General features: G+C 38.5%; 1 protein-coding gene across 1 annotated transcript in view; it reads right to left on the bottom strand.

Annotated features, from left to right (window-relative positions):
• Positions 1 to 25,741, bottom strand: part of MGAT5 (alpha-1,6-mannosylglycoprotein 6-beta-N-acetylglucosaminyltransferase) — a 206,891-nt gene that overhangs the window by 102,649 nt on the left and 78,501 nt on the right. Inside the window, exons 5-9 of the mRNA XM_063107231.1 lie at positions 21,134 to 21,205; positions 19,320 to 19,481; positions 15,696 to 15,865; positions 12,198 to 12,332; positions 6,133 to 6,266 (exon numbers count right to left, since the gene is read on the bottom strand). Coding sequence (XP_062963301.1) covers positions 6,133 to 6,266; positions 12,198 to 12,332; positions 15,696 to 15,865; positions 19,320 to 19,481; positions 21,134 to 21,205 — 673 coding nt within the window. The remainder of the gene's footprint in view (positions 1 to 6,132; positions 6,267 to 12,197; positions 12,333 to 15,695; positions 15,866 to 19,319; positions 19,482 to 21,133; positions 21,206 to 25,741) is intronic.

Raw genomic sequence — 25,741 nt, 5'->3', positions numbered from 1 at the left:
TTTTAGTATGTATGTTACAACTATGTAAAAATATACATGAGAAAAAGACAATGGCTACACTAGGGTTATGGAGTCTTACAGTGGGAGCAGGCTTTCCTTGTTTTTGAAATAGGGTTACTTTTCTTTTTAAGTTTGATTGGAAAGATGGAGGAAGTCTAGTCTTAAAGAAAAAAATAAAATTTTGCTATAAGGATGATTTGAAGGAGGCGGGGTGGTGAAGAATCTGTGTGGTGTCTTCAGAGACAAGCAGGCTGAGGCTGGGGCCAGAACCTGGGGAGGAATGTGGCGGGGGAAGAAAAGGGAAGGGGGCTCGGGGTCAGAGAGCCTAGGGTCTTGAATACTTTGCTTTGGAGTTTGGACATGACTCCATGGACAAAGGGAAGACACTGCAGTTGTCGAGGAGAAATACCTTGATCCAAGCTGAGCTTTGAAGAGCTGGCTCTCGTGGCCCAAAGAAGGCTTTAGTGCCTACTTCAGAAGCCACGCTAGCATGTGGACAAGAGGGGAAAGCAGGAACCGGGGCCTGGAGGAGGAATGACTGGACTTACCAACTTCCTGGGAAAAAACCATCACTCAACAGATCTAGTCAAATGCCTCAGTGCTGCCTGACAACCAGTCCCTGTACAAGCTGCTTAGGAAGGTATCAGGAATAGGCTAGCTGACACATACTAAACTGTGCATGGAGAAGATGGTTCCAGGGAACTTCTGAGATTGGGGGCAAAACAGTACAGAAAAACAAGGCTTTTCAACTGGTAAAAACTCCACAATGTGGCAAGGAGATGAGTTAGAGAAGAAACAGAAGAAGCCTAAAAGTGAGAAGTGTACCATGAATATTTAGGAAAGCAAACACACTCTGGTCTGGCATGTTTCATTTCACTGCTCCTGAAGATGCTGCACCAAGAGTATGTTTTTCTCTTTCCTGGTCTTCCTGCTGGGCCTTCTTCGACTTGCCTTCCCCATGCTAACTGCACTGTACACATGCAAGAACACTACCAAATCTTATAGTAAGACAGCTGAACTTGAAGACTTGATTTTACAAGAATGACTCATTCTATTCCTGCGGTCTCCAAACTTTTCACTGTGTACCCCATCAGTGGAAAACAATCTAAGTTCACAAGTGTCTGAGTACACCCTCAAAATATATGCATATTTATACATCAATTATATGATGTTTACTATCAGCCCATACACTAAGCACTAGTATATTTGTTTCATTTAAAAGTTAATAAGGAATAAATATAACTTGCCATGCTTTTGTCTTATATTCAGATAAATGGTCTGTCCCTTCAAACTACTAGAACTTACCCAAAGGGCGAGGGGTTAGAGGATTCTATCGGAAAAGATGCTGTGAACTGGACTTTACCCCTTCATCATGTAAAAAGAAATATACCCTCTGGGGAGGAAACACTCAAGTTCACTGGGAAGTAGGGTGCAGAAGACACTGTTTTCTGTTGCAAATTCTCCAGCCCGGACACATCCAAAACGATAAAGGTCTCAAACTGCTTCATTTCCATATTTCCTCCATTAAAGACAGCCTCATGCATCAGAAAGGCTTCCATTAACCTTTTACTTGATGGAGTGAGCAGCTGCTATGGTTTGAATGTTTGTCCCCTCCAAAGCTCAGGTGGAGCTTACTTAATTCCCAATATGGTATCTGAAAGGTGGGCCTTTAAGAGGTGATTGGATCATGAGAGCCACGCCCTCACGAGTGGAGTAATGGGTTATCACAGGAGAGCAAATGAGTACATTATCACACGTTCTTGCTCGACCCTCACTATGTGATCCCCACCAGGACGAAGGCCCTTAGCAGATGTGCCCCCTGGACCTTTGACTTCCCAGGCTCCAAAACCAAGAAATACATTTCATTTTCTTATACAATACCATTTCAGGTATTCTGTCAGAAGCAACAGAAAACGAACTGATTCAGCAACCACTGATGCTAATTGCCTTGCTCCCATTATCTCATTAGGAGTTATAACATGCTGATTTTCTCACTCTTCATTTCTTTTGCATTTATTAGTCATGATTTCCCCATGATTAGTAACTTTCTCTCAACCATTTGATTATCTTCAAATATAATTTGTGTTAGAAAGCAGGATTGAGGCTGGATTCTTTCCCTTTATTTTTCAGAGTAAAGAGTGGGTGTCTAGCAACTTGCAAAGCTGAGAAACTAGTTTTTCTTGTCTTGCATATCACTCTAGAATCATTCATTTTTCATCTGTTTGATTTCGATCCACTACAGTCAATGTTCTTTGGATGCTCAAGTTACCCCATGCTTTGGATCCTGTGTCCTTCTGATTCTACCCCAGTGGTCTTTCTTAGCTTCCTTGCTTTCTGGCATGACAAGATGTCCCACATTGAACATTTCTTGCCTCAGACCTGGAATCAGCTATTTAATCCAGGAGACAGTTCCTTTTAGCAGAAAAAGGTATTTAGGGAATCCCAATCTAAGAGCTAAGAATAATCATTGCTACTGGGTTGTCTTTTACTTTTGGTCCTTTTCAAAGCACAGAACTAGAAAACATTTTATTTTTATTTTATTTATTTTTTGTTGGCTGGCTGGTAAGGGGATCTGAACCCTTGAACTTGGTGTTACAAGGCTATGCTCTAACCAACTGGGCTAACTGGCCAAGCCCATTTTCTTTTTAGAGAAAAAAAAGTGAGTTCATATTGTTATTTCCTATTCAAGCCGAGGATTACATGATCTTTACTTAAATTTTTCAAGTACCCACCCCTCTCATGCACACTGAAAATCTTGATTCCTATGCTATATCTATAATAGTTTCAAATAACAATATAAGTATTTCCCAGTACGAATGTACGGTCAAATGACTGTTTTAAAGTCATTTGAAGTAATCATTTTCTCTGTGTGAGGGGTTAACACCAACTGGAGACATACCTAGGCTTGTCTCACTTTTTTCAATGTGTTTTCAAGTTTCAGTGAATGCTTTCTTTCTTCTTAATTTTTTTTATTGTGGTAGTAAAAAACATGTAACATTAAATTTACCATTTTAACCATTTTTAAGTGTATGGTTCAGTAGTTTAAGTATATCCACATTGTTGTGCAACAGATCTCCAGAACTTCGTTTACCTTGCAACACTGAAACTCCATACCCATTGAACACTAATTCCCTCCCCCGCCTCCCCCCCGCCGCCAGCCCTTGGTAATCACCTTTCTGTTTTCTATTTCTACAATTTTGACTATTTTAAATACTTCATGAGTGGAATCATACAGTATCTTTTTTGTGACTTATTTCACTTAGAATAATGTCCTTGAGGTTCATCCATGTAGCATGTGATAGGATTTTCTTGCTTTTCAAGGCTGAGTAATATTCCATTGTACATATACGACATATTTTCTTTAACCATTTACGTGTCAACAGACATTTGGGTTGCTTCCACCTCATGGCTATTGTGAATAATACTGCAATGAACACGGGTGTGCAAATATCCCTTCAAGACCATGCTTCAAATTCTTTTGAATATTTCATTTTCTTTTAAAATTATGTAAAACACTTATATAGTTCCAAAGTCAAAACAATGTACATTAAGAGACATTTACCTTCTATCCCCATCCCTGCACACCCATCTTCTATTAGTGATCACTTTAATTAGTTTATTTATCCTTCTATTGTTTCTTTTGGAAATATGAGCTAATTCATATGCATTAACACATATACACACTCTTTCTCTATACTTTTCTAATACAGAAGATAGTAGCTCTCTGCTGTCCTGCACCTTGGTTTTTATCTTTTAATATATCCTAGACATGTCTCTCCTTGAGTGGAGACCTTCTTCATCCCTTTTCATCAAAAGTACTTCACTATATCAATGGACCATGTTATTCATTCAGTCCCTATGATGAATACTTGGGGTGTTTCCAGTCTCTTCCCATTACAAATACTCATGATGCGGCACTAAATGTCCTTGTGCACAAGCCATTTCTTATTTTTGCTCCTCTATCTTTGGGATAGATTCCTAGATTTGAGAATGCTCAAAGAAAAATGCACAGGTAGTTTTGCTAGACCATGACAAACACCTTCCCCTGGGGTAGCATCGTGTTGCCTTCTCACCACTGGGGTAGGAGAAGATGGGTTTCCCTTAGCCTCACCACCAGAAGAGGTATGCCATGAAACTTTTGGATTGTTGCCAGTCTGTACGTAGGACATGGCATCTTGGTGCAGGATTAAAATGCATTTCTCTTATTGTGGCTGAGGTTAACATCACTTTATGTTTAGAGCAATTAATTTCTTTTTTCTTCTGAGCTGTTAGTAACTTTTTCTCATTTTTCTTTTGGATCGTGAAACAACTCAATTTCTACAAGCTCTTTATATAAATGAGTATATTAAGGATACTAACTCTCTGTCTGTGATATAATTTGTTTTGGTGTTATTGGTTGTTTTGCCACACAAGTTCTTTTAAGAAAGGCAGGCAAATGTATCAATTTTCCCTGTGATTCCTGCTGATTTCTGAGTCGGGAAACCTATCCTCCTCCTAGTTAACAGAAATTAATCCATGGTTTTGTTTTCAGATAGAGTTGAAGCAGTAAATTTTTTTCAATTCAATCCAACAATACTGCTGAAATCCTCCAACCATGAAAATAAAATAGGTTTGCAGGACTCTGAATTCCAACATTCTAAAAGATAACTTTATATTTTCTGGAAAAGCTTCTTCTCTACTTTCTGTATACAGGGAAACATCGTCTCTTAGAGGGCACCCACATACCATATCACTCAGGCAGTTTTGGCCATTTTGGGCACAGATGACATCTTATTTCACTTGATGTAACACATGGGTCATTTCTTAGGTTACTGTGTGCCACCTCCCCTGAGTCTCTCAAAGTTACACAGCAAAGTCAAACCGCAGGCTAACTCTAATCATGCCTCAACATGCTGACAGCCATCTGTCACTTAATGTGCCAAATATGAGTTCGTCCCCTGAACTGTGCCCCAGGGACAGGTTGCAATAGCAGGATGATATAGCTCCAGGAATAATAATGTTTACGATGCACACAGCATGCTCTCACAAATCTCTATGAGCCAAAAAGAACACTGAAACATGAACTGATTTTTAAAATTACTCCTCTCATCAGCTATACCTCTTAACTCTCCCTTCTCTTCTACACCCAAGGATAAGTCGAACCTGTTCTCCATTACATTTAGGGAATCTGAGCAAAAGGTCACCTTCAGGTGATTGCATACAATGGGGAGGCGCAATCACAGGTGGAAAAGGGCAGGGCAGGGGTCCCTTGGGACTTGACTCAAAGGAAAAACAGATTCACATCTCAAAAATTAATTCTAGGATGCAAACATCTGGATTAAAATTGTTCTGATAATTTTGGAAAACGGGAATTCTCCACTCTGAGCACTCAAATGAACTGTTCAACTCATGCGAACTTTCATTCCCAGAAAAGGTCTTCACCTCATCACTAAAGTCTATTAACTTACATAATAAAATGATTTTTGGCACAAACACTATTAAATTTGGTATTTGGCCCCACAGCCCTCAGCTACTTAGCAATGAGGCTAGAAGCAGGTAACAGATAGCAACAGTAAGAAATGGTGAATGGGGGCGAAGGACACTATAGAGACAGAACAATTCTAAGAGCCTCGCAGTTGGGGCCAGTCAGTTCATTGTTGTTAAGTGGCTGCTCTCACAAGATAAGAGTGAAGCTGAGGTTAAAATAGTTCCATTTAAAAAAGGCTTTTTTTAAAAAAAGTTTGTTGCTTAAATCATTAAGGTTTAATTATTTGGAAAATGGATCGACATGACCTCGTTCCTCATTAATGATGAGGTGGACCCTAAACAGCATGGGTGTGGCATGAAACGCATTTAGTGCCTGCCAATCCAAAGTCAACCCACAGTCCTCTCCCAAATGGTTTCTAATAATACTTTGTACTGAACATTTTTCTCCAGAATATTTCTAAGGCTTTTCACAAAATGCTCACATGGCCTTTCAATTCCAATTTTTAAAAAAATTCAGTTATTCCCAAGGAAGAGGTTTAATAGCACACACTTCTACAGATAAGGGTCCTGAGAATTGCTAACACAAAATGGATTTTTTTTCTAATCTAATTTTCCCATCTATCTCTGGCAGCTTCTGGAAAGCAGAGGTGAAACATGAATACTCACGGAACATGGTATAAAACTGCTGAGGGTTCAGATTCCATTTTCCCCATGGGGTTTTGTGGCCTTTAGACTGGGCATAATTAGCATGATTAAATTCTGGTTCGGTACCAAATGAATCGAGGACTCGGAGCATGCACCTGAAAGAAAAAAGCCACGTATGTAAAACCACCACCTTGACCCCAAAGTTCAGAAGTTAAAAACTCTAACCCTTCCTTCAGGGACTACCAAAACTGAACAAATACTTTTAATTAGAAATGTTACTGTGCAAGAATTGAGAGGCTTTAGAATAGCTTGTATACCAAACATCCACCTGCGTGACTTCAGAGCACGAGTTACCATACAGCAGACACGATTTGCTTCTGACTGGATGACTAATCATAGAAGACCGCTCAAATAAAGCTGAAATGGGAGACTGCCAAGTTCACTTTTGTATATCCAGCATCTAGCCAGGGCTGAACATACAGTACTTAATCAACAGATGTAGAAAAAACAAGGAGCTTCCATTTTTAGAGGTCTTATTTTGCTTAAAGCATATGACATGTGTTATCTCTCTCACAACTGTTCAACATTTTCAGCAATTAACCAGAGTATTTGATTATAGGTAAAGCTTAGAATCTCGTTCAATAGACAGTGGCGATTTCTGTGTATTTGTTAATAAAAGAGCTTTATTGCTTTCTCCTAGAGACTGAAGAATTATAAATGTAGATGTTTCATTTGGCTATTCCGCTAAAGCCTTAGATCAGGGCCAATTCTGGTCTACCACCTATTTTTGTACAGTCTGTGAGCAAAGAATGGTCTTTACATTCTAAAATGCTTTAAAAAAAAATATTGTGATGTGTACGAAAGTTTTACGAAATTCAGATTTCGTCATTCAAAAGTAAAGTTTCATTTGAACAGAGCCGCAACCCTGTTGTTTCCGTATTGTATATTGCTGCTTTCATTCTGTAACAACAGAGTTGAGGAGCTACAGCACACACAGTATGTATGTCCAACAAAGACTAAAATATTTACTAGCTGGCCCTTTGCAGAAAAAACTTGCCTACCCCTGCCTAACAGTGCACAAAGAATGACCAATCTGAAAGAGGAATCAATACAGAAAGAAAAATTCATTGATTTGGGCTACATTTACTTCACTGATTCTAACAACAGTAATGTAAATTTAACTTGTGGATGGCTAATAAAAATAGCTCTATTTTCTGTAGAATAATACTCCTGAATAACTTTTACTGGACCAATAAGCATAAAAGACTAAATTTTAGAATCAGATGATAGCAATGATTTTTAAGGACTCAGTTTTTTTTGGAAATCAGTGCATTCTTTATTGCAGACTGAAGCTATGGGGCTCACTCATACCGTGAGTTCTGATTTTGGGGCTTCTTTGACTGCCCAGGCATTCCCAAAGAGGCAAGGGCAAACTCTCCACACAGAATAGAAAACAACTTCCAGAAGCAGCCCCTTCAAAGGGCATGCAGTGAGGCCCTGAGAAGCAGGCAGCTTGGCATATGGGGGTAATCAGAAAGGCAGGGTCTGGAGGGCCAGCAAACTCAACCGTCATCTCCTGATGACCACAGGGCACTCCCACCACTGGGAGTGTCACACAGACTCTTCTGACTCAGTTTCTTTCTTCCTTTTCACACTATGGGGAAGTCATTCTTTCAAAACTTTTTATTTGCACTGCAATGTACAATTCAGAAAAAAAAAATTCAAACACTAGATTGGATTTTCCAGTATGTGGACTCATAAACTGCAGTTTTGGGGTGCTGATTTTCTCATTGGAGATTACCACCATTTGTCTAGAATTCCTTGTTTGGGATTCTTGAATGGCTCTCACGAATACGCTCTCATCACAGGGGTAACTTTTGCAATATCATAGAGGACATGTTACCAGTCTGGCAGCCAACAGGTGGACAGAAATGGGAACCCACAGTCTAAGAGAAAGAAAGCTAGGAGCCCAAGGAACCGAACAATGCTTTTTGTCCCTGCTCTCTGAGGAGCTCAGAGCCTTCCTTTCCTCTTCTTCATAAAACATTCCCATTTATAAACTTTTTTTTCCTTTTAAAATAAGATGCAAAAGGAACTGATTGGAGCCAGTATATTTTATTCTGGGAAAGATGGCAGTGTTCAGAAAGCAGCAGGGACAATGTGGCAGCTCTGCAGAAGGTCGCTACGAGAGGAGAGAGGAGGGGAAGGGACACACACTGAGAACCTGCACTGGGATCCATCAGCACCACTTTGTGAGTCTGAGATTGCAGTGCCCTGTGCGGGCTCAGCACAGAGAAACGGCCGCCTGCTCTTCAGGAGCCTTGCCTGAAAGGTTCCAGCTCCTTCCACATATTTGAGATCAACTCTAAAAGTCTATATTCCTCTCTAGCTTTGGCCGGTGACTGTATTTTTTTTTAACTTGGTGGTTTATTATTGTTATTTTTAATTTGGACAATTAAAACAAACCCTGATGAGAAAAGATGCCTGGCAGGACTTCACCTTGTCACTAAGGTCTATTGACTTAAGTGATAAATTGATTTTTGGCACTAGCACTATCAAATTTGGTATTTGGCTTCACAGCCCTCAGCTAATTGGAAATGAGGCTAGAGACAGGTAAACCGATATAGCAACAGCAATTATGGTGAATGGGGGAGGACACCATAGAACCAGAAAAATGCTAAGAGCCTAGCAGTTGGGGCCACTCAATTCATCACTATTTAGTGGCTGCTCTCATGACATCACCCTGTAAATAATCACTGCTATTGACAACAATGACATCAAGTCAGCAAGAGAAGGTAAACTTTCACTCTGGACTCAGGATTTAAACAGTGAGTAAAGTACAAAACTGAGTTTAAACAGTTCCATTTAAAAACAGCTACATTTTTTTCTTTCAAAAGTCTGTTGCTTAAGCCATTAAGGTTTAATTATTTGGAAAACGGATTGACATGACCTTGATTCTTATTAATAATGAAGTAGACCCTAAATAGCATTTGTGTAGCATGAACTGTGTTTAGTGTCTGCCAACCCAAAGTCGCCCCAAAGTCCTCTCCCCAAATGGTTTGTAATGATACTTTGTATTGAACATTTTTCTCCAGAACATTTCCGAGGCTTTTCACAAAATGCTCACATGGCCTTTCAATTCTAATTTTAAAAACTGTTATTACGAAGGAAAAGGCTTAACAGCACACACTCCTACAGTCTAGACTTTCATACCACACCTAGACGTAAGCTAACTGAGGTCAGGCTCTTTGTGACAGACGACTAGAGATTGGATGTCTCTCAGAGACTTAGAATTCTACATCCTTTTACTTGAGGCTTTGGCTTAGGATTGTTTACTTTCTAGCTTACCTAGGTTTGTTTTATATACTAGAGGTCAGGAGGCTGAAGTTTGTCTGTGATGAGGAGGTTTAATATTATAGTTTTCCTTCTCCAATCATTTTCTTCATCTGTGTGTTTTGGAACTGTGTTTATGTTGTTAAAAAGAGATTTGCCTGATGCCCGAGGCAGCAGGCCCTTGTCTTACAGGGATGGCAGCAGCACTGCCACGTGATTCCTGGAGCATTCTCTTTGCTCTCTGCTACACTGCTATGAGATGGATACTCACAAGCTCCTTGCCAGGACCTACTTTCTAATTTTTAGTTTGATGTAAAACATGGCTATCTTGGACTGTTTGCGCCTTATTTCCTTGTATGCCTCAACGCCTAGCAAAGTCCTCATATGAAGCAATGGATTTGAGATCTGCAGTACCCAGCAGAACACTAGTCACATGTAGGCGTTTCATATGTGTGTAAATGAACTGCCTGGGCCCCTACATAAATTGGACAGACTTTACAAATATTTTTCCGAGATCAACAGGCCTCAATCGTTTGCTCCTAATTAAAAGATCAGATGGTAACATCATATTTAAGCAAAATACATGCTATCAACCAAGATGAATACAGAGTCCTGACAATTTCTAATTTTTAAGGTGAATGAAATGGGCGAGAAACTTTCTAGAGGACCTGCTTGGACTTTTGAGGAAATCTAAGCTTCATCACACCACCAAGACTGCAGGGCTAAAGCACTAACAGACCTCCTGCCAGCTAATATCACTAACACAGATGACTTATTAAAGAAAGGCAGATAAACATTACATTCTTCCATAAAACCCCCTCTGAGAGGGTGCCTTTTCATCCAACAAGAATCAAATACCAATCAATGGTGGCCATTTTAATAACGAAATCGTCCTTTTTAATTGACCTAAACACTACCACTGAGAATATTTTTCCATCCAAACAGCCCTTCTTAATGGTGAGAATGTGTGAGTCTAGGGAAGCCTATACTGCTCCATTTCTTTTGCACATTTATCAGCTGTGTGCCATTCACAAAACGCCAGCAAACAGCTCTACCTTTCAGTGTTGTAGCTATTGAAGAAAAAATTGTTTACTAAATGGTTTATTATCTAAGAAGAAATATGGTTATTTCCACGTAATTGAGAACAAATGTGATGGCCTATGATTCATGAAGATCAAGAAGGAAAAAAAAAATAAAAAGGAAAAAATAAAAAATAAAAAACCTGATGCAAAAGGTAGAGTGTTACCTGACCCAAGCCAAGGTTTTATTCTATGTATGTATTTATTTATTTTTAATTTTTAATTTTTATGTAACTATCTCTCAAGGAAACAAAAAGAGCACAGTCTTTAATTAATAAGTCCCTTTCCTTGGTCTTTGAATGTTTCACTGCCCAATGAGAAAATCACTGCTATTGAAAAGAAAATTGCAAGGAAATTCTACAGATAATGGGTATTTTCCCCCGCTCTGTTTTTGAGAAGATTCTTAATATTTTCAATTTCCATTTCTAATTTCTAAAGGAGTTCCAATCTGACATAACCTTGGAGATTAAAGTTAATAATATTAAACTTTAAAATTCTCTTTACACGATAACAGTAGAAAATAAACACATGGGGAGATTTCCAAGTCATACTAATTGAAAGATTTTCAAAGTGATCTCTTAGGAAGCTAATTCACACTGTAGGTCAACATTTACTAGCAGCTGGGACAGTGTTTACTTAGTCTTCACGATTTTTACCCAAATCCATGTACTATTTACATTAGTAAAATATGATCTTTATTTAAATTTATTCAACTTTCTAAATTTTTTAAAGGAAACTTTTAATTTTTATTTTTAATTTTTTTTTCTGGCATTTAATATCAGAATAAAGGAAATTTTTATAGACCATAAATGAAAGCCAGTATCAACTGCAACAGATGGAAGAAGACAAAAAAAAGCATATAACCCTTCTTAAAGTACTATTAAATTCAAAATAGATGCTTTTGTCTGCAAAGACAGCTACTCTCACTTTGTTAAAAATGCACATAAATGTTAAAGGAAGTGTTGGAGATATAGTAGCATCAAACTAAGCCTTTTCTGAGAAAGATTGAAAGAAAACTGAAAAATTAATAAATCTCATTAGATAATTCAGAGCATTTAGTGCCATGTTTGAATACCATGTAAAACTGTTTCGAATACTAAACCATGGTCTCAAAACCACCCCAAGGAAACACTGACCTATTCTGCTAAATAACAGAGACTGTGCACGAGTACACATGCACTGTAGTCATACGAAGCATGGACTTATCTTAAAAAGTGCATGGCCCCAGCATTCAGACAAGGTATTCCCAGCCCTGCCTTCCAAGAACAACAAGAATACTGATGAGGGTAAAGGTAAAAGACATGAATCATCATTTCAAATCTAAGGACCACAGGAAATGACACTGTCCATATTTATCAAAATTGCTATTTGATTAAACAGATGTGACTGATGTAGGCACACTGAGAGAGGAATGCTAAGCATTAAGGGATGGTAAAAAGGAGGTTGGATACTTGTTTTCTACTCTTAAGAAATCAATGACAATAATGAATAGCCCTAGAAAGTAGAAAGTCACTGTGGAGAATGTGAATTTCAATTAGGAATGAGAAACATACTCCATACAGTTTAAAAGATAATATTTGATAAGCTTTTTCTACCTGCAAGTCACACAACCCTTGTTAGGGGGAAAAAAAAAAAAAAAGAGGTAAAAACTTAAGAATGGCATGCACCACTTACTGGTAATGAACCCAGGATGGTCCAAGAGTCTTCTTGAATTGAGCAAGTCCTACAATGTCAATATAAATGAGCTCAACAATTCTGTCTCCTACAGTTGGGCAGCCAGATCGGTTTCCCACAACCTTCTTCATTATTCTAGAGAAAGGGCAGAAGAGAGGGAAAAAAAGAAACCATTTACTCTGATGTACTAAACTTGGCAACTTTAACAAGAAAATAACCATCCCCAAAATCCTTATGAGAGATAACAGTGCAGCCCTTCAAACTCTGCTCCTATCTAAATTCTTCTTACCCTCCAGGGCCAACCTAGATCCCTGATTCTTGTAAAAGCAAATGGTAGTGTAAAAACTCAGCCTTTGAAATCAAGGAAGATTTGGGTCTGAATCCTTCTCTATTAGGTAGCAGCTATGAAGCCTTAAGACAAGCTACTTAACCTTTCTGAATCTTTGTTCCTCATTCTCCAGAAAAAAAGGACTGGATATGAAGATGAGGATACCAACCTCTAAAAGGATTCTTTGCGCAGTTACGTGAACAATTGGAAAAAGTGCCTATTGTATACTATATACTCAGTGATTATTAGTTCCCTCCCACACCCCGAGAGCCTGTTCTTATTACTTATTACCCTTACTGACCTCTCTTTCTCTAAATGTCTTCAATTTCTAGCCACTGCAGTATCAACTTCTCTCTATACAGTCTTGCACTATTCCCTAATTTTTTCTCTTATGTCAAATGTTTCCTTCTAACTAGACTTTTCATTACCTTTTCTTCCACCCATCTAGACATATAAAACCACCCTTGGACTTAGAGTGACAATGTACTTGATGAGTATGCCAACTTCCTGTGTAGGGACAGCCAACTGCTAACTGTACTGCCATGCACTCAGAAAGCAGTCATCATTTTTTCTTATCCCTATGGATGCCCCACAGTCATCTTTCACCTAATTACGAACATCTGATTGAAAGAAGAAGGGTCACAAACAAAAGTCTGCTCTATAGCTCCACATTGCCACTGCTTCAGGCACCCTTCTTCCTCTCCTCTGCATTTCTACAAAAAGCTAAGATCCCTATAACCACTTTCTTCCCAAGAGTCAGAAAACTTTCTGTAGAGGACCAGGTAATAAATATTTTCATCTTTGTGGGCCATACATTGTCACAGCTACTCAACTCCACCACTGTAGAATGAAAGCAGCTGTGGACAACACGCACACAATGAAGTGTGGCTGTGTTCCCATGAAACAGGCAGAGGGCTGAATTCCAGCCTCAGTGTGCTGACTCCTAGTCCTCCCTGTGTTCAGTGGTTCCAAAATTTGTACACTGGAATTACCTGGAGGCATCACAAAATACTTACAGCTGCACTGTACCCCTAAAGATTTTGATTTAATCAGCCTAGGATTGATCTGTGCTTCAGAATTTCAAAAACATCCCCAGGTGATTCTAACACGCAGGCATATTTGGGGACCACTGCCCTATGTTGCTTCCACAGTTCTCTAAATAAAACACATCTAGCCTTGACCTCAGTGTGCATACAGACCACTATAGGCTTTCCATTGACCATTAAGTTAAGTCTCTGCCGGATAAATCCCTAATATGCCTTTCCTCACCTCCCCTGGCAGTACCTGTCCCTGGTATTTCCACAGTATTCCATTCATTCGCTTAGTCATTCTTTCACTCATTCATTCAATAACAGTTATATAATAGAGTGGCAAACAATATTCAGTTTTCTGCACTACCTGTGCTTACATTCTAGCATCTCACACCTCAATTAGCACTAATGTAATTAGTGAAATCATTATGTAATATATTAGTCATAATTATCAAAAGATTGGCAGCTCCTTGGCCACATGCAGGTGGTTATCTCTGTATGTCCCATACCAAAAACCAGCCCACAGAAAGCACTGAATAAGTGACTGCTAAGTGTTCAAATGCATCTGCTTTATAGATGGTATACCCAGCGTGTTTTAAAGCAAGCAGGAGGAATGCAACAGGAAGCAGCCTTTAAAGGAACAAGAGTGGTGACAGTGGTGATTAAGGGTTCAGAAGACCTCAGGTTTATCTAGCTCTGAAAGAAGCAATGTAGAACTGTGGTGAAGAGCACTGGATTTTAAGTCCAAAAGACACAGGATCCTGGGTCTCCTACATATAATCCATGAATCCTCGAATAACTCATTTTTGGTTTGAACCTCCTCATCTTTACGCTCCTCATCTTTAAAATGCAGAGAGCAATAGCACCTACTTCAGGGTGCTAAGGACTAAATAAGATAAAACATGTAGAGTGCTTAGTGTCTGATGCACAGTAAGCAGTTAAGAAAGGTTAGCTGTTAACACTCATCATCAATATCATGGTTGTCATAATTGTTGATATTACTGTTGCAACTGGGCTTTTATTACAGCACCTGGCATATGAAAATCATTAAGAAATGATAGCTTTGGGCCGGCCCCGTGGCGCACTCGGGAGAGTGCAGCACTTGGGAGCGCAGTGGCGCTCCCGCTGCGGGTTCGGATCCTATATAGGGATGGCTGGTGCGCTCACTGGCTGAGCGCGGTGCGAGTGACACCAAGCTAAGGGTTGATCCCCTTACCGGTCACAACAAAGACCAAAAAAAAAAAAAAAAAAAAAGAAATGATAGCTTATATAATCTTAATGATATTGTTTCCATCTCAACACATTGCAATCAACCAGGTGTGGACGTTGGACCTAACACAAGTGACTCCTTGGGTGTCAATGTCTTTGACAATCAAGTAGGAGCAGGGTGGAACCCCTCTAGGTGTCAATGTCTTGGACAATAAAGTAGGAAAAGATTGTTTGAACACCCCTCCCATCTCTAGAATATCCATTCAAGGTATTTCTTCCAGAAACACCTAACATATTGCAATATAACTTGGCCACTGAGTAGAACGTCTCCATGGGGAGTTATCCAAAGAAGTGAAGGGTATCTAAGCATCCCAGCTGTGTCAATCTAAAAGGGATTAAGAGAGGGCTAGAGCTAGAAGCAAATTTCAGTGAAACAGAAAACCCAGGTAGAGTTAACAGACTCCCAGTTGAAAGTTGGCTGGTTGGAAATGGATTGGATCAGGGCTTTCAGGAAATTCATCCTATCCAAATTTAATTATAAACAGGAACCTGCCCTGTTTTAAGATTTAGAAAGCTCCATGTTGAGCAGGGAATAGTGTGAATTTCAGCAAGAGACAGGGAATTAGGAAAGTCAATAATGTTTTGTGCTGCAGATGTTGGAAGCACCTGTAATAGCAAAGAATAAGCTCCTTAGTTTGAATTTTCTGGCATTCATTTATGAAGCCTCTAGAGCCTGCAGCTACAATGAAAACATATTATCCTTTTCACAGTGTATGTATTTAGCTCCTGAAAATAATCTTCTTATCTCCTGTTTAGTGAATTATCACTTTCATTTTCCTCCACAAGAAATTACACACTAATAGAGGGCTTTAAGAGTTTACAATTTCTTTTTTGTATTTTGATTTTAAAATTGAAAAGTAATCTCCTTACTCCTTGAGCTCAGCCAGTGAAGCTGAAATCCTAATGTCATGGCCCAGTAAGTACAGAGATGTAATTAAATCACTCCACTGAACTAATTCACCAAGAGGGCCACCACTGAAGGCTGTCTCTGCAATCTTAAATCCAGATTCCTTGGTCAGGAGTCCCAGGTGGACAAGGACCTGGAAAACAAAGAAGAGGCATATGCTGATTTGCACTGAACGAACCACAAACTCCATAGCAGACCACCAGAAAGTGATCAATTCCAAAGTCACGTTTATGTCCCAACAAAATCTCAATGTGGGGTATGCCATTTTTCTAGAAGGTACAAAGAAAGGATGGAAAATTTTTTTTTTTTTTTTTTGGTTTTAGATAAATAAGATCACTGCTCCCTCTGTATGGCTATCAGCATAAAGTATAGACAGATAATCCTGCTATCAGAAAGTTGGATGTATCTGTAAAATCAGAATTAAAGGAAAGTAAGTCAGAACAATAAAATATCTTTTAACAATATTGGGCTTTTTTCTACAACTGAATATTTAACCTTTTATGTGGAAAATTTCAAACACATAGAAAAGCAGATATAACAATATTGTCAATCCCATGTACTGATCACGTAGTTTCAACAATGATCAACTCTTGTTTCACCTATACACACCCTATTTTCTCTCAACCCCTCTAGATTACTTTGAGGCAAATTCTAGATATCACAGCCTTTCTTTTGTAAATAGTTCAGTATGTATTTCTAAAAGAAACATACCTTCACTTAAAAAATATAACCATATCATCATAACCCCCCAAAAGTTAATAATTCCTTAATATCATCTGATACCGTTTGTGTTTATATTTCAACTATTCCTTTTTTTTTTTAAAGTTTTGTTGTATGATTCAGAAGTCAAAATGTATACATTATAATTGCCTTGTAAGTCTCTTTGCCTCCTTTAACCTATATAGTCCCCTCATATTTTTTAGGGGGACTGGTTGGGGGATATAATTTATTTATCAAAGAAACTGGGTTTTATTTCCAGAAGAGTTTCCCACACTCTGGATTTTGCTGATTGCAATCCCAAGTTGTTGTAATCAGTAATTAGATCTAAATTAATAATTAGATCTACAGACACAATCAAAGTCAGATTTGATTTTTTTGGCAAAAGTATTTCATAGGTGGTGCTGTGTACTCCCACCAGTGGGAATGATGTGTAGGTGTCTGTGTTTGGGGATGTGAATGGCCACTGATAATCACTAACTAGATCCATTAATTCATTCGGGGTTGCAAAACGGTGATATTCTATCATTCCTTCTGCATATATTAGCTGGAACTCTTCTATAAAGAGAAACTATCCTTCATCAACTATTTGGTTACCGAGGTGACCCTGAGGTTTACAAAGAACGAGCCTGGTAAATACATGATTCTTTCCCTTTATTTACCAGTTTTCACATTAATAAATTGTTCTTTAGCATACTCAAGACCTACGAGGTTCTTTTGTATTTTTAAAAAATATTATAAAATCATGGATATAAATACATTTTCTGTGTTTCAGTGAATTGCAGTTGTCCTTAATGATTATCAAATTATTCCACCTTGACCAGTGTGAGGCTATCCAAGTTGGCCCCTAAGTTCTTTTGACACAATCCTAGTAGTCTGATAGCTTCTCTGCCCTTGGGAATGATGACAAGATGGTCGAAGCTCATCATGTACAAGTTTTGTCTCTTTTTTTTTTTTTGGCAGCTGGCTGGTATGGGGAACCGAAACTTGACCTTGGTGTTACAAGGCTGCACTCCAACCAACTGAGCTTACAGGCCAGCCCTGTCTCAGACCTTAATAAGCTATTTTTCCAAGTACCTCTTATACCACCTAGTGTAAATTGCATTAGAGATCAGAGTCTGGGACTTAGGGTACTTTAGTTTATCATAGAGGGCCTTTTTCAGTGGCTCTAGTGAGGAAATGTATTTTTTCCTCAAAGCTAAATCACGAGTTTATACTGGGACTTCCAATTCAAACTCAGGATTACAGTATTCTTACAGACCATCATCCACCTCACAACTTATTTCCTCTCTCCCACACTCACAATCCCACTTCTCAGAGATACTAACGTAACTACTCATTTGCTTTATATCAATATTCTCAATGAATTCAGAATAAGAATATATCAATATCACTGCACACTACATAATTAGTAAAAATCGTATTAACATATTTCTGAAATGTTCAATTTATGGTGTCCTGAAATTACCAAAAATAGTTCTTTTCTGAGTGCTTACATCCAAACTGATGGATATGTAGTCAGTTCATCAGTTTTATTTTCCTTGTGACTTTTAGGTATGGTTTTTTTTTTTTTTTTTTGGGAACTGAACTTTGTTTTATACTTCCATAAAATGGTTCCAGTGTCAAATCTACAAAGTAAGATACATTCAGAGAAATCCAATTTCTATACTTGTCGCTTCTATGCTATTCCCTCCTCCCCTTATTTTTTTTTTTTTCTTATTGTGGTAAAATACACATAACATAAAATTAACCATTTTAATGTGTATAGTTCAGTAGCATTAAGTGTATTCACATTGTTGTGCAGCCATCACTACCATCCACTCCTTTAATTTTATGGTTTATCTTTCCATTTTAAAAAACATGAGCAAGAAACATATGCATATTATATGTGTATGTATATATCTACATGTATACCTATAGATATAAATTCCTCTCCCTTTTAAAAATAATATACACTATCTTCCACCTAACATTTTTTTCACCTAACGATATATCCAGGAGATTACTCCATAGGATTACATAGAAATACTCTTTATTTCTTTTACAGCCCACCTGCAGCATCTGAACACATGCTCTTCCATATACAAGTATTTGGTGCCATATGTTTGGGCTTGCTGTCTCATAAACTCAAAAGATCTAAGAGAAGCTGACCCATCAATCTGTGCAGTCTGGGGTCTTGCAAGTGTATCTGTATTTTCTTTTTCAAAGATATCAAATTAGTCAATTAGGAATACCAAACTCATTTTTAAGTTCTTTTCTTAGATGTAAGAGCAAATTATTCACTTTGCTCAGTTTTGAAATCAGAACAGTTTAATCTAAAGCCATGCCACCTAATCTGTAACTCTTAGGGTATAAGTTCTTCTAAGCCCATGGGATTCTAGAGGTTTTCCAGGCATCTCCTCATAAACTCGAAACAAACTGGCTCAAGTTTAGTAAAGTATCTCTCTCCTAGGACCATAAGCAGAAACACTAACCAGACAGAACAGCAATGGAACTCAATGGCTGCCCAAACCCTAGAATTGACAAAAAAAAAAATATGAAGTTGTCATGATGACGTAACAACAAATTCTCAAAAATTGAATTCAGGTAAAGAAGTGAGGGAAAATTTCCTGATACCCTGAGAGAGAAGCAGTCAGGTAGGCAGATAATTGGCTTGGCTTCATCCAAGAAACTTGTTCTGGTTCCTGCTAAGTAAGAGTATTTTAATTGGCGATAGGAAAACCCAAAAATGGCTGTACAAAAGACTGAGCAGATTCATCCTGAGGGAGTATCATTTGAGACATGACATTTTTCTTAGTCTTGTTTCCAAGCAAAATCAAATTTTAAAAGAAAACTGGCATCTAACTGAACAAAATTAATACGAAACTCACTTTCTTCCGCTTTCTCTTTTCAAGATTCTGCTTTTCTGCCAGGGATTTGATTGCTTGGATCCATGCATCAGCCATTCGCCGGATCCGTAGTCGCATCCACCGGAACTCTTCATGCTTTTTCATCATACTGTAGAGAATATTAAAATCCGTACGAATTTCTGCCTAGTAACAGAAATTTAATAAAATGAATATCAGATAAAAAGTCAGAAAGCATAATGGTTTTCATGAGGTGACATTTGAAAACTTGAAAGAAATAGTCAATTAAATCCAGGGCTTCAAAGTAAGTCTTGTCTGCTGCACAGCTCTTCCTTAAAGGTCTCGGGATTGCAAATTGAAGCAAAGGTCCCTGACTGCTTATCTGCTGTAAGGGAAATCATTAAAAAATCAGAAATTGAGAAAGGCAGCACAGCCATTGCAAAGCCCTGAGCTATGCTAAATTGCAGTTTTTACAGTGAGTGTGCTTGATGTACCTTGAAATCTCAGCACCCAAGTGTATCATGCCACTTGGATCTAGTGCAGGGCAGCAGACTCCTGGGAAAACTGAAGCCAATTCCTAGCAGGCTACCTGACATCAGGTGGATTGTCAAAAAGCCTCTTTCTGTCCAGAGTTAAATAGGAAAATAAATGCTCATCCTTTAGTTTTGTACCAGTCCAAAAAAACCAAAAAACAAAAACAAAAACAAAAAAACCAACGCCCAATTCATTATTTACTAAGAAATTTAAAAGCCAGAAATACCATTTTTCTGCTATAACTGAATATAATTCAAAATTCAGACCAGAATAACTTAAAAGCCAAGACGAATATTTTCCCCAATATTCTGGACAATATAGTTGGATACAACCAATGAATGAAATAATGGAAAAACATAATACCTATATTGCATAGAACATCTCAAACACGTTGAATCTATCTTTCAGCAGTCACCATAGCTCATTCTAAACACTCATCTCCCTCCCTGACTCAACAACATCCCAAGATGCCCAGGTTTATGGCATGGGTCAGCCAACAGCAGCCCTTGAGCCAAATCCTCATTATCTCCTGTTTTTGTGTATAAAGTTTTATTGGTCATTTACATATTGTCTATGGCTGCTTTCTGTGCTACAATGGCAGAATTGAGCAGTTGTCAAACATGGTTCTTATGGCCTGAAAAGATGAAAATATTTACTACCTGGCCTTTTACTGAACAGGTTTGCTGATCCGTGGTCTAAAGAATAAAGACTTAAGCATTTAATGTGGCATACAAAGCCTTTCACAGTCCCCTTCCTACCTTTCCAATCTCATCCAAACCCTATGGCTTTGCTCCACTGAACCATGCTCTACTCCCTGTGATTGCCAAGCTCTCACTTTTCCATATCAGAGACCCCCTTTTCGCCTTGACCTTGTACAAACTTGCTCGTCATTTTAAATTTAGCTCCAGTGTCAGCTTCTCTATGCAATCTACCCTGACCCCTGCAGGCTGAGATCATCTCTTCCTCATTATTTCCATAGTCCTGTATTACAGCGTTTGTGACAGGCATGGTCATTATTTACAACCATCACCCTCATTAGATCACCAAGGGCCTTCATGTCTGGTACCAGGTCTAATTCATAGCAGTAGCCCAGCATTTAGGAACCCTCAGAGAATTGCTTGACAAAAAAATATATAAGTGGTTGACTGATTTGGTCACCTAGACTTCCACAAGACTGGTGCCGTGAGTTTTTCAGTTTAACACTATTTCAGATTATAGCCAGAATTTCTAGAAGATTCCACATGTATCACTTGGCATCTGACCTAAACGCTCAAGTCTAGAAAGAGTTTTCCAAAATCACTTACCAATGAATTATGATCAGCTTCTTCGTAGGGATTTTTTGCTCTCCAAGGTAAATGAGGACACCAATTTTCAACCTGAAAAACGTAAATCAGTGACACTCAGTATGCTGGTTCATCTATAATTGAGTTACTGTATGTACAAAGCACTGAGAACAGTTCCTGGCACACAATGATCACTATATTAATGTGAGCTATTATTAGCCAAACTGCCATGCTTTTAGCTAGCAATCCAGATACAGGTGCCCTCTCAGATGAAACAATCAGCAATGGTTACCAGATGTAAAGTGTGATCACATGCTCTTTCTCTGATAATCAGCAATAACCACTGCTGATCAGAGAAGTAGCATGTGATCACACTTTACATCTGTCCTTTGAAATACTTTACAGCTACTGATTCCTTAATCATTTAGTCTTCACACTTCTGTACCAGAGGACAGGGAGTCTTGTGGCAAGAAGTTAAGACTTGAACATTACCACAGGGAAATGAAAATGTAAAGGTGCCTCTGTGACTATTTAGCAAATGGACAGGAATGACTCGTTACCTGCCATGTCATACCTGGAAAGGAAGTAGGATGTTATTTGAGCCACAGAAGTCAATCATTTATCTCAGATTAGGAATGCAACTGATAGTTTAAGGCTAATAGGTCAAGGCTTCCCTTGTTTTCTGACTATTCATTTCATACGATCTCAAGAAATAGGGTAGTAAGACCTATTGGAGAAAGAGATGAAAGGAAAAACAAAAAAACAAATCCTCGGTGATCTTGTGAGAACCATTCCAGAAGATGGATCATTCTGTCAATAATCAAGGACTTAGAGATTTGAGGGAGGAAGAAAAAGAAAGGAAAAAGTGCCAGATTTTATAGGAGTTACTTCAACAAATTTTACCAAAGAAAACTGGGCAAATTATGTCTGTTTTTCTGCAGGGTTAGAAAAAAAAAAATTAGGCAAATAGTAATTTCTAGTAAAGGAAGAATGAGAAACGCATCAACTAATATTGATGTCTGGCTTCTATCAAAACTAGCTATAAAATTTCAATATAGCATGCATTATCGCCTATGAGATTAGAGATGACTAATAAACAGGGATTGAAATAATTTTCCTACAGTCATGTGGACCTATAAAATTTAACAGAGCGGGAGGGTAGAAGAGATGCTTGGAGGGGTCACTGAAACAGCAGGATGTGTGTGGGACCACAGCCTCCTGGGTCAGCAGAGCAGAGTCAGACAAGATGGTCTGCCCTGTAGGTCTGGATGAGTTTTCAAAGACATACGTTAGTTACACCAATTCAGAAATTATTCATAATGCAAGGTGATTTTTACTGTGACCAAAAATAATTGGCCTGATTTGCATAAAGCCATCTGCTACTACAAATGAGCTGAAAGCAATAAGCAGAGTGCAGCAAAGCTTGGGGAGGGTGGAATCCCTGGATAGGAAAAGTGCAATATTCTCTCTTCTCCTTGTGGAGTAAAATTAGACTTTACCATATTTGTGAATGACTTGAGAGATTCATAAGGACTCCCCATAAGGAAAGTTGAAATGGTTTTTACTCATAAAAAAAAGCAAATACTAACTTGCCTTGGAGGCCCACAGTCTAATTACGAGGATCTTATAGCAATGTGACCATGAAAAGCAATATTTGGAGCTCCACAAATGAGAAAAATGAGGGAAAACTGCAGAAAAGCAGTTCGAAAATAGATGAAGCCTCAGCTGACCCCAGCAGCATTACACACATCTGTACCTCATATTCTTAGGCCGGATTGAATTATTTGGCTCCAATTAAATTTTTGTAAATGGACTCAATAAAACATCCCTATAAAGTATATTTATAAGATGAAGCCTTCATATGAATTGCAGACTTGATTTGTGAGACCTTCGACTCCACCAAAAAAAAAAATTAAAATAAAATAAAAAAGAGGATGAGCAAGCAGGGTACAGATTTGAAATAAATCTCCCACTGAATAAATAACCAAATTTACACAGCAATCGAGCAGGATAAAAAATTTCCTCATGAAAAGTATGATGGGGAAAGATGGAACAAGTCTAAAGAAAATCAACTAAATTAGTGAGACCGGACATTGAAAAAGGAGAGTACATTCCCTCCGCAATCCTCCACACCAAGAAGAATCTTCCAAGATTCACTGATGAAAATACAGTCCAAGGTGATCTTCTAAAATATGACTTACCTACAGAATCCTCAAGACTGTTATTACTCTTTGAAACTAACCATTTATCTTAGTTTTTCTTACTCTGAATCACTGGATACTACTTTGCAAAGCTCCAAGGACATCCCTGCAAGTATGAAAAGTAGTCAGTCCAATTTAGCTTTTAGTGAGAAATTTTACAATTACAAATGCACTCATGGTGGAAAAATCAATTAGAAACATCGTAACAGAGAATGAAGGGTGGGTTTTTAAGGTCGTTTTTGTACACAATGACAGGATAACTGGTTAACAAAATAATTAAATTATACTTAAGCCAATTGCCCCGTGGAGAAAGGGGAAAAAGAAAAGAAAGCATTTCTTTCTTTCTGAAACCTCAGAGGATTATCAGGGTTGGAAGTAAGCCAACACTGGCAATAATTCCAAGTACTAAAACAGCCCTCAAATGAGCAACATTTTCCTAAATAAGGGCACCGGTAATAACATTCAGGGAAAATCGTGTTCAAGGCTGATAACTCAGCCTCCTAATTCCTAACTTTGTTTTCTGTCTAATCTGTCCAGGGTCCTTTTACAAGCTTACCCTACCAGTGCAGCATCCTACCAATAAAGCTAGACCCCAGAAGTGCCATCATGTTCCTAACCTGGAAGTGGTACTATTTCAAGTTGTCCTGAACATCTCTTTTCCTCCTGGCTCTCAGAACCCTAGTGTCTTCGCCTGCCTGCAGCTGCCTTCCTTCACCCACTGCCTTGGCCACACTTTTCCAACTGGGGCCCTTGGCGCTCTCTTTCTGGGATGGGATTTTGTATTTGCCCTTGGTGCAGAGACCCACTGGATCCTCTCACTGCCTACCCCCATCTCTGCCCAATTCTTCTGGCCTGGCATCAAGCCCTCTGCCAGAGAAGGAATGGGACATCCAGAAAAGTAGCCAATAATTCACCACAGTAAGTTGAAGAATTGAAAACCGTCTGAGTTCATGGCAACATGCACACAACAATCGATAGAGAAGCAGAACCATTACTCTAATAACCTTCCATTTCAAGGCAAAGCTCCTTCAACATGAACTAATCTTTTCAGTGCACTAGCCTCAGGCCACAAAATAAAGAGGCAGCAAGAACAGACAAAGACGAGCCAGGCTAGAACTTCAGAATATGAACACATATTCCACGGAGAGGGCCCTACAAATCACTTTTTCTTGAATGAGGAGACATAAAATAATACCGGTTTTTGACATTCTTCCTTCCAGTGATTTAAACTTCTTTGAACTAAAAAGCGTTTGCAGCTTAATCATGAGATTGTGAATCAAAGCATTCTCTGAGTCCCTAAATGTCTAACTAGGTCAGACTTATTATCAAGGTCTGTAGGATGGACAATTCATTATATTTAAGGAAAAAGAAATGGCTAGTAGATATATATACAGCTCAAGTTGGGTTTTAAAGGGGGAAGAAGATGTAATAGGATTATTGCAAAAACTAATAGTAGATTCAATGCATATATGCATGTGGTTAGGTATACTATAGCATAACTCTTCATAGCAATACTCTGTTCTTTTGGAAAAATAATGATTAGTCTGTTATGGCCTCTTTCATGATTAATGTGAAGTGTCTTGTTCTAATGGATCACTGACTCACTGACATAATAGGATTTCATGCTGTATTTTTTCAGATGGTTAGTGCAACCAAAACTAAATGGGACAAATACATAAGAAAAGTCTGAGAATATCTCCAGATGATGTTATGGGTGCTTTTCATTTTCTTTTTTCTGCTAATCTGCGAGTTATAATTTTTTAAACAATGAATATTAATTAATAGAATCATTTTTAAAGGAGTTACATTATATAAGCAGACAATCATTTATTAAAGGCTTACGATGTCAGGCTCTCTGAAGAAAAAAAAAACCTTGCATGCATTACATCACTTAATCCCGCAAAGGGCCCTAATGACACGAGTGCTATCACCATGTTACATGGGAGGAAATCAAGGCTTAAAGGGAGTGTGCTGAGGTAACCTCACTAGTGAGTGGCAGGGCTGGGTGACAACTGAGATCTGTTGCTTCTCTGACCACAGCACATTAGAGGCCACACTTAGTGAGGGACAGGAGAGCTCTTGAGTGGGGAAAGAGGACTAAATCTGGTATCAGTCAAATGGATTCTATGTCCAACTCTGCAAATAACTAGGCATGTAACTTTAAACCATTTGGCTTTCAAGTTTTCTCATCTCCAGAATGAAGGAGTTGGATCAAATGACCCTCTTAATTCTATTATCCTGGAAGATCCGAACTGTGGTTACTGGAAGCGGAAAAGGGGAGGAGGGAGAGAGATAGAGAGAAGCTGGTAAATGGACACAAAACTACAGCTAGCTAGGACAAATAAGTCCTATTGGTGTACAGTCGATCCAGGAATCTATAATTAAAAATGATTTGCTGCATGTTATCAAATGACTAGAAGAGAGGAGA

This window comes from Cynocephalus volans, chromosome 1 (genome assembly GCF_027409185.1).
Source record: "Cynocephalus volans isolate mCynVol1 chromosome 1, mCynVol1.pri, whole genome shotgun sequence".
Classification (NCBI taxonomy): domain Eukaryota; kingdom Metazoa; phylum Chordata; class Mammalia; order Dermoptera; family Cynocephalidae; genus Cynocephalus; species Cynocephalus volans.
This window is presented reverse-complemented; position numbering and strand designations above follow the sequence as displayed.